Below are 10,432 nucleotides of genomic sequence, written 5' to 3'. Positions count from 1 at the left end.
GCAGCCATTACGCCAGTCTTCAGTGTCACATGACCCTTCAGAAATCATTTTGTTCCCCCAGAAACATTTCTTATTATTATCATCAGTGTTAAAAATGTTGCACTAAGCATTGTTTTTTTTTTTTCCGTAATTCTTTGATTAATAAAAAGTTTTTAATTTGCAATATAAATCAAGTCCTTACAGTCACTTTTGATCAATTTAATGCATCATTGTTGAATAAAAGTATTTATTAATTTAATAATAATTATAATAATAAAAAAATGAACGGTAGTGTTTGTGGCTCTGTAATGTGAATAGTGACCATTGGCTGAAGCCCAAAAAAGAAAGACTGATATGGTCACCATTTTCTTTGACTGTATGGAAAAAAGCAGCATGAACATTTTAGATAAACATCTTTTGCATTCCACAGAATAATGTCAAATGGGTTTGGAATCACATCAGGATGCATAAATGGCATAATTAAAATTTTTGGGTGAACTATTCCTGTATATATTCTTGCAGATCTCCTCAGTCTCTGCAGCAGAACTTCAGCGAGTCACTCTGTACACTATTAAATTAAGCAGGAACGCTGAGTCAAATGAAAAACCCCCCTTGATTTGCAGTGCTTTTAGGAAAGAGTGCAGCAGGGGTGATCTCTCGCTGCTCAGATACGAGCTCATGTGACAGATCTCATCTGCTCTCTGACCAACCAGCATGACAACAACACGCACAATCACATGCAGACCCATCACATGCAGAAAGAAGGAAGGGAGGGTGGTATATTTAGATTAATGAGCGTGTTTATGAGTGTGTTTATGCAGGATGTTGTTCAACTGCACACCTGCATGACTGAACTGTGAGAAAGAAGGGGGGGGGGGGTCAAATCTGATCATCATTAAAAGCAATTAAATTTTTTTTTTTTTTTTTTTTTGCAATAGGGCATTTCAATGACATGAAACGATGGAGGCAAAAAGTGGAAAGGATCGGAAAAGGTCCAGAGTGTTGCCAAATCTGCGGAATTGGGCTACTTTTGGCACTTGGGTGGTTTTTCATGTCCGTCTGTTTAAGCGACCCCAATAACGTGATATTTAGCCCCTGAAATGCTAATTCTATCAGAGGATCCACTTCGAAACAAGACTGGGCTAGTTTTGAGTAACAATTGGGCAGGTTTTGTTGTAAAAAAAAACAAAAAAAAACCTTGCAACCCTGGCTGGGACTCGAACTCGGGACGATATATCGATGGAATACCTGTTCAAATATCAACATGCACGCTGAGGGAAAACTGAATTTTATGTAGTATAAATGACACAATAAACCATTGAATAACTGCTATTGACCATATTCTCCAGCGAAACAAGCACGTCATTATCTTTAGAATATTGTCTTTGAACTTCCATTTGTGTGGTAGCTCTGTATGACATTGCTGTCAGAGTAATTTATGCCGAGTTCACACTGCATGATTTTCAAAATCATTGGATCACTGTTGTTTTCACACTGTAAGACTATAGGGATATAGCATTCATCTGCTGCGACAGGAGATTACACACTGCGGGACTCCTCCCCAAACAAACAATAACAAAGATTCGTTGTTAACAACAGGGGCCTACTTCTGCTGGGAAATTTTTATATAGGCCTACAGAAATGTACCCGAAAGTGAAACATAACGTTTTGTGCATTTTACAATGAGCTTGTTTCTTGATGATACAAAAGCCCTCAAAGTGATACAAATGAAATAATTTCATTTATAGAAGAATATGATTTACAGGAAAAATCCTAGCCCCCTTTTATGTTTAATTTATAATTCATAGCCTAACTGTAGCCTATGTCTATTTTCTAATGCAAAAATCTACCGATATGCTGATTTATTGGCTGCAGGTCATCGCCGATGTATTGTTTTTCAGTCAGAGCTCATTTCACACAGCAGGATTTTGATTCGCCGACAGGTCCAGATATTTAGCATGCCAAATATTTCACGGGGGTCGGCGACACATCTGCTCAGATCGCGTCTTTGATAATTCACACTGCATGACTGTCACTCACGTGAATGAGTAGGCCTACAGATTTGCCTCCGATTTCAGACATTTGTCAGAGATTTCGCAAAACCTGTCGGCGAGTGAAAATCAGGGCTAAAATCGTGCAGTGTGAACTTGGCATTAGCTAGTAAAGTGTATCTATGTAGAGTTAAAAAAAGTAATGTTCAAAGCAAAAAATACGAGCGGGTCCTTCATAAATTGGTTAGATTACATTGGAAAATTGGAAATAGCCTTACAAACGGAAAAAACAACAACCGACAAACACAGAGCTAAAAAGGGGCGGGGTTACATAAGGTCAATATCCATGACATTTGTTTCTATTTTTGATTGTTCCTGTTTTATGTAAAGACGTGCCTGCCGACGGATAAGTGATCAGTAAGTGAGAGTGGCAGTTATCCAACGGTCTTCTCCTCCCTGATGGAGCATTCCAGACATGCTGGACTTTCCCCTGCTTAGTGACAGCTGTGGGCTATAATGGAGCCGTCAGGGGCTAATTTTAACTTGTGCCCGAGTGAAGGCACGAGCAGACGTGAGTCTTCACAATCTCACGTAGTTAAACTGAATCATGTACCCAAAAACAAGAGTAGGCTACTATAGGTTAAATAAAAAGTTTACCCAAAATAACATTTGCTGAAAATTTACACACCCTCAGTTACATCACTTGCTGACAAATGGATCCTCTGCAGTGAATGGGTGCCGTCAGAATGAAAGAAGTCCAAAACATCACAATAATCCACGACTTCAGTCCATCAATCAACATCTTGTGAAATTAAAAGCTGATAGCTATAATAATATAGGCCAAGCTGATATAATATTAGAAAAACAATTATATTTGAAACAATTGCGGTTAGTTTCTACAAAAACGTTAAGTAGCACAACTTTTTTCAACATTGATAATAACAAAAGTTTCTTGAGCACCAAATCAGCATATTAGAATAATTTCTGAAGGATCATGTGGCAATTCTGTAGTATTTTCAAAAATTACAGTATAATGCTGCATGTCTGATTTAAATCCACTGTTTTTGTGTAAATCTGAACTCTATACACAGATCTGAAAACAGATTGCCTCGTATCAGCAATCAGTGCGGACACAACAAATACATATTCATCATTTATAAAATGATCTTTGATATTCTCAATCCTTGCATAGATGCCTAAATATCCCAAAAAAGGACTGCTTCTATGGTTTCACATAATTTAACCCTCTAAACCTTAGAGTTTCTAAATGGTTTAAAGAATAGTCACAGTAACCACTGTAATACCAAATATACATTCTTTATTATTTTCTGTACAACTTTATATAAGGCAAGCACAAATATGCTAGAAACATCTCCAACATAAAATACATAATAAAAATGATCATCATTTAAGAGTTAAGACTAGCGTTTAGGTCTTCGTAGAAGGTGACACTAACAGATTCCAAGGCACATGATTGTCTGATTATGAGATAATAATATTTCCAGTCTTACATCTTTCATTGAAGTTATTGTGAGTTTGAATTATAAAAAACTATTAAATTGTTTAAAGGCACTTTATCTTTCCAGTATTTCCCTCACAGACTGAAGTCCTCCTTGAATTACAGCAATACTCCAGTTGGACAGGACAATTAAAATGTAAAGGAGTTAATACTTGAAACTTAAAAAAAAAAAAAAGAAAAAAAAAGAAAAATTCAGTCAGCCCTTCCAAAGACTGTTTGAGTCATCTGATGTGAGCCCTCATACGCACAGGGGTCATGATTTTCCAAACAAACACACTCAGTATATTTCCAAACGTAATCCGTCTATACGATCTAAATGAGAAAACGCTTAGAAAACGACACTCATTAAAGCAGGATCTAACTGGACAACCGTCATGTCATGATGTAAAGTGTGATATCACCATGAGTGTAGTGTTGTCCGTGCTGTGAACATCAGCATCTGTGTGTGAGTGTGTGTGTGGAGAGGTGCGATGGGTCGTCCTCAGTGTGCAGGGGGAATTTGATGGTTCACCTGTGATGGGCCCAGGAAGCCCAGTCTCTGTTTATTCTTCCTTTGCTCTGTCATCTGTACAAGTGCAGAAAAACACACACGTAAAACAGGGAAGCCAATTCAGTTGCATCAGATCACAGCTTAAAATGATCAGCTATCAGCTCCAAATAAATAAATAAATAAATAATAATAGTTATTTTAACAGTAAAAACTGTAAAATGCTGCTAAATGCCAAAACTGTTAATTGGTTAATGTAATATTTACTTATCATATGACTGAATTTTTTTTTACAGCTCTAATCAGATAATATTACAGTAAAATACTGTTTTGAGAAGTGAAAAACAAGTCATTTGTGTACCAGCTCACATTTCATCTTAGTTTTATCAGATATGCTTATTATGGTTTTAAGTCTTTAAGTCATCTAATGTTGAATGAATGTTTATTGCTTTATGTGTTTTATATTTATGTATATTTGTGTTTTATATTTGTGTCTGACACCATGCACCACATATGTTATATTCATAGCAATATAAGATATATTCATAGCAATCCCAAATGTTACAAGATTTAAAATAGTCTTAATAATAATTCACTGAGCTGTATACAATCATTTCATAATATTATTTTTCCAAACCAAAATATATAAAACACAGTCTTATTTGATATTTCAATTTTTTTTTATATTTTTCCAGAAGAAATTAAAAAAAACATCCTTAATGTAATTTATGAGTAAAAATAGATAGATTAAATAGATTGAATCATGTGGCTTTTTTGGTATCAGTATATTGTAAATATTTTAACTGTAAATTTAGAATTTTAACAGTAAATTAACGGTCAATCAATCTGTAAATGATACATTTTAACAATAAAATTCTAGTAACCAAAGCTAACACTATTTACATTTATGATTTTGTGGGCAATATCTATTCAGTTTGAAAATGTTTATGCAAATGTTATTCATTTTCAAGTCATTTTCAATAATCTGCCGTATTGACCAACAGAAAGCTGCTTGGTTTGAAAGTGACTTCTGAGCAACTCTACTGACATTAAACAATGTTTTTTTTTTTTTTCACTGTGAAATTTTACCAATGTGACAGCACAGACACAATTATTCAAGTTGCCTCCATAATAACCATTTTAGAGTGTAATTTCTTCACTCTCAACGTGAAGTCTGTTTAAAAGGATAGGACTTGACAATGACAATTTTCATTTGTGGTTGAATTGTTCCTTTACAACATTGTGTCATTTGCAGCAATATCAAAACAACCTCTCATTCCATGGGTCACTTTTTACTTTCCCAAAAACACTGGCTTTAAACATGTATCTTTTTTTGACCTCATGGCCACTCCAGACAAAGAGAAGGAACTTTCAAGTAAACAGCCCTAGCAAGAAAACGGAGGAGGAACACACTGTGCTACACTGAATCAGAGAGAGAGAGAGCCTGTTTGTCTGAACACATGACAAGTTTGGATTTCGCCTACCGCGTCTGAGCTGGAACTCAGCCTGGCTCGAGCTGAGAGGTGAGGAGGATCTGTTTAATTAGGCCTGGCTGTCGGAGAAGAAATCACTTTAATAAGTTATTTAACATCTAGCACTGCCAGGAGAATTACAGTAAGCCCGCTCCTCGTGACCGGCTGGAATCAGAAGGACCGCTGGAGGATGTGAGCGGCACCACGATGTGGTCAAAAGTTCTGGTTCCACTGTTTCAAGCTCACTGGTTTGGATCAGTGCCGATTCCCAATGACTGTGCAGTTTCTGTGTGTTTACGTGCGAGTACAGTTCAAATCTGAAGTCTAAGGTCAAACAAACATTCAGACCTTAGTGAGGAACTTAAAAAAATGAGCCATTGGGCAGCATTTTCTTTCTAACATCATCCCATTAGAACCCAAAGCTCTCCCTCTCCCTGTGTCATGTGAATCGGTTAAACTGTTTGTGTGGAATCACATGTGGGTCAGGCAGGTGATGGCAGTGATCCGACACAGCGGAGCACAGCCGGAACATCCATATGACCCCGGGGCACCGCCCCACCCCTGCTCTGACGCACTTCCACAGCAGGGCCTAATAGTAAACACTTCAGAGGCCCTGTGAGGAGAAACACTGTTTTGCTCTGTGAAACCCGGGTGTCGCATTGCTGTATGTTACCTGCTCTTTAAGCTCAGACAGCTGGGAAGACAGCTGAGCCACGAGATCAACGGTGGTTTCCAGTCTCTCCTGCAGCAATCGGATCTCGTTCTGTTCGCTCTCTCCCTCAGAGCTTACCAAAGACATGGCCCTCATCCGTGGAAACCAGTCCAGATTCTTCTCCTGAAGGGGGAAAAAGAGACGTGAAATGTCACCTGGAAAACGTTCCAAACATCTTATAAATGAAACAGAATGTAACTATTTTGTAGCAGACAAATTTTTCTTTCAGACATACTGGATTTTACACATTTACATTACCATTCAATTCATTAAGCTTTTTTTTTTTTTTGAAATTAATTAATTCCTTTGAACTTTATATTCATTGAAGACTCCTGAAAAAACAAATAGGTTTCCACGTCTACTTAATCACAGTTTCTGCTGCTTAAAATATTAAGCAACAACTGTTTTCAGCATTGATAAGGAATGTTTCTTGAGAAGATAATCAGCATAATAGAATGATTTCTAAAGGGTCATGTGATGCTGCATTTCCATTAGCCTTCAAATTGCATAAACTGAAATTGCGAATTGAAAATTTGTCTAATGCAAATGCGTACATTTTGCAAAAAACTCCCATATATCACAAAAAGGCAATTAGAAAAATGAATATAAATCGCAAAACAATTTTTTCTGCATTTATGTGTCACCTGCTGTAAGTAAAAGTCACATGATCAATGTAATATAACCTCTGAGAAACACCTCATATGTGGCCGCTCTAAAGTATAAAGCACTTTCCTTGCCATTAATGTGTGGATAATCCCTTTTTGTTTTTTTTACACTGCGTTATGGCTCTGATACAACCACTGGCCACTCTAAGCAATGATGGTTTATACCAGCTGCGCTGCGGCATGCTTCGGAAGCGTCCCAGAAGTGTCTCTCCGCACTGCTTCACATGCCTGTCTCTTTTGTTTAAAAATAATAGCAAGTGCGGTGGCTGCAACATACGTAAACCTACGAACATCCATCACCATAGCTCATCACTAGAGGAAAAAACTACATTTTAGTCACTTAAAATCGGTTGATGGAAATTCATAAATAGATTTTTATTTAACAATGTAAAAGTCTTAAAAGTGTAAAAGTATTAGAACTTTCTGACCCAACGTACAAAGTTTAATTAATCAGAACACAAATTCATTGCATGGAGGAATCTATTCATATTAGATGTCAACATTAAATTGCTTTGTGCTAACTAGACTAGAGCATGGATGACAAAGTTGATCATCACGACCCATATTTACATGCAAAAGCAAGCTCATAAATATGAGCCAGTGTGCTGAAACTCCCTCAAGCTTTTTCCTTCAAAGGCTAAAGCATATAGCTGGTAAATCTGGACACTTTAAATGCCTGGATGCAGGGACAGCTCTAGAAACAGGAAGTAGTCATGCAAATGAACTGCAGTTTTTTTGTGTTTTAGATAATAACAGTGAGTCATTCTGTTTGTAAAGCATGTGTGCCCACACAGTAGCTCACATACACGATATTTGTTTGCGTTCTACAATTTGCTATGTGTGTGAGTGTGTGTGTGATTAGTGTGTATATATGAGTTTATCTAGTCTGGGGTGTGTGAGATGGGGGGGGGGGGGGTTAAGAGAGCGGTGGCTCATCACAACAGTTATGTAAGGTGCTTTTCACAGTCAGCCTGACGGGAGCACTGCAAGGTGCACAGAGTTTCAGGATATGTTTAGAGGTGGGAAAAGACTGCCTTCTCTTACACAATCATGAAACACGCTCACGAGGTGACACACCTGGGCATGCGCATCTTCTGATTCGAACACAGTGCTTTTATCTGCTATACAATAGGGAATGAGGCTTTCCAAGAAAAACACACTGGAAAAACACACTGCTCTTCTAAGAAGCAGGCACATGAACAAGGTCAAGCACACATTCACATCAAATCTCGCTGGAAAAGAGCAGTCCGGTTTTGCTGAAGCTTGCAATGGGATCTTTAATATGAAGAAATGGAAAATTAGAATTAGCTGCTTATTGGTTCCAGGGAATGGTGCATTATGAATCTAAAAAAAAAAATTAAAGGATGTGGAAAACATAGGTGAAGTGAGGACAGATGAACAGAGATTAGATTGTGAGGGGTTGAGTCTCATGACCCACTCCATTTTTCACGAAGGATACAAAGGGGGCTAAAAATCTAACAAACAAGAAAACATCATTATTATGACCGTTATGAGCGAGGGGCATGAAAGCTGGACACCACTGAGCGAGTTTAGTCAGGGTCAACTGATCATAACTTATATTATACATGATTAATGAACACTGAACATTCAGTGATAAGGGCCTTCCCGATTGAGGCAAGAAAAATATTAACATTCATATATTCAGTATGCACTACTGTTAAAAGGTTTGGGACACTAAAGACTGCTGAAAATTAAGCTTTGCTATCACAGAAATAAATGACACTTTAAAATGTATTTCCATGGAAAACCGTTAGGATATTTCACAATATTAAAATCTTTACAGTATTTTTCTCAAATAAATGCAGCTTGGTGAGACTTCTTTCAAAAACATTTTAAAAAATCTTACCAGCCCCAAACCTCTGAATAGTGTATGCAAACAAGCAAAATAACCTGCAACTAAGATAGACACAAATATTTTACCGTCAAAGAATGACACTAATCGCAAATAGCACCTTATAACGTAGCAGCTAACACTTCACAAAAGTACATGCACACATATACGCTTCAGCATTCAGCATTAACGCCGCTGCAGACTTGCGTGTGGGAAAGGTGTTTGAGCTGTCATTAAAGTGCCATTAAACTTCTTTTCCCATCTGACAGACAGCATAAATCGTTCGATCACGTGTCCTCAGCTCTCATCACCATAAAGCTGCTGTTTTATAATGGAAAGGTGGTTTCAGAGCATTGCCATCAAACCGGCTCTGGAAATAGCAGCAAGATTGCAATAATCAGTTTGATTAGCGTGGCTGGCCACTGCACATGCACTCCTGCAGTTCCGTTCACACACACACACACACACACACACACACACACACACACACACGAGAAGCAAATCCAATGGTGAATACGTGACCTTTGAACTCGCATTGATCACAAGTCTAGAGGCCGATGAGTTTTTTTTATTCTCGTTCCTGCCGACGGTTCATGACGATGGTGTTGCCAAGGAGATGCCTGACTCACTGTGTGATAATGAGCGGCATAGCAGGTGTGTGTGTGTGTGTGTGTGTGTGTGTGTGCGTGTGTGTGTGGGACAGGAAAGCACGTGTGAGGATAGGCTGAGCTAATAGCAGGCCACTTGAGATGGGTTACATAATGCTGTGACTGCTGCAGTACCTGCTCGCACTCTTTCCAGCAGCCTGTGAGTGATAATCACACACACACACACACACACCTGCTTTGATGTAAACCTGCAGATGAAACTCTGTGCTGCACTCTTCTCTTTGAATACAAGCAGTGAAGCTAGCGTGAGCTGGTTTGCAGAGATCTGCATAAGTTGTGTTTTCAGGTGACTGGGGTCCACACACACACACACACACACACACACACACACACACACACACATCATTTAAAAGCTAGACTGTAGTATTTTGCATTCAGGTACTGTTTCCTGCTGCCTGCTATACTAGAAAAGCTGAAGATCCTTGTATGAGACAGAACAAACTAAACCAGCGTTATTTATGCGTCACCCATGCCTCATCTCTCCCATCTCAGCTTTAATGAGGGCCCTTGTGTTTGCAGCAACTCACATTAATTAGTTCATATAGTACTAATAGAACTCTGTGTGTCATCAGTAGGGCTTCATGGAATCTGGGCCTGCAGAAAGCTCTGTAGATTTCCACAGGATACAAACACCTGTCTACTAACATGCCTTTTTATTGGCCAGGCTGATAAAATGGGCAACCTTCGGCCCTTTTCAGCTTATCAAAAAGTAAAAGTATGGCAATTATGTGCAGTTAAAAATAATGTTAAAGGGGTCATATGACGTTGCTAAAAAAAGAACATTACTTTGTGTTTTTGGTGTAATGAAAAGTGTTTATGTTGTTTAATAAAAAATAAAAAAAACATATTTTCCATATACTGTACATTATTGTTTTTCCTCTATGCCCCGACTTTCTGAAATGCGTCAACTTTTACAAAGCTCATCGGTCTGAAAAGCGAGGTGTGCTCTGATTGGTCAGCTATCCAGTGCATTGTGATTGGCCGAATATCTCATGCGTCTGACGGAAATGTTGTTACACCCCTTTTGTCACCATATTGACAAAAGCAATAAAACTCATTATAAACGAGGGATTTGTAGCATCCAGTG

The 10,432-nt window shown here is 38.2% G+C and overlaps 1 protein-coding gene across 2 annotated transcripts in view; it reads right to left on the bottom strand.

The window, feature by feature from the left end:
- Positions 1 to 3,271: 3,271 nt before the first annotated feature.
- Positions 3,272 to 10,432, bottom strand: part of LOC127976986 (inositol 1,4,5-trisphosphate receptor type 2) — a 78,424-nt gene continuing 71,263 nt past the window's right edge. For both annotated transcript variants that reach the window (XM_052581588.1, XM_052581589.1), the window contains 2 exons: positions 6,122 to 6,283; positions 3,272 to 4,054 (listed from right to left, as the gene is read on the bottom strand). In XM_052581588.1, coding sequence (XP_052437548.1) covers positions 3,971 to 4,054; positions 6,122 to 6,283 — 246 coding nt within the window. In that variant the 3' untranslated portion in view covers positions 3,272 to 3,970. The remainder of the gene's footprint in view (positions 4,055 to 6,121; positions 6,284 to 10,432) is intronic.

This window comes from Carassius gibelio, chromosome B18, assembly GCF_023724105.1.
Source record: "Carassius gibelio isolate Cgi1373 ecotype wild population from Czech Republic chromosome B18, carGib1.2-hapl.c, whole genome shotgun sequence".
Lineage (NCBI taxonomy): Eukaryota > Metazoa > Chordata > Actinopteri > Cypriniformes > Cyprinidae > Carassius > Carassius gibelio.
The sequence above is the reverse complement of the archived record's forward strand: the minus strand, read 5'-3'. Positions and strand labels throughout refer to the sequence as shown.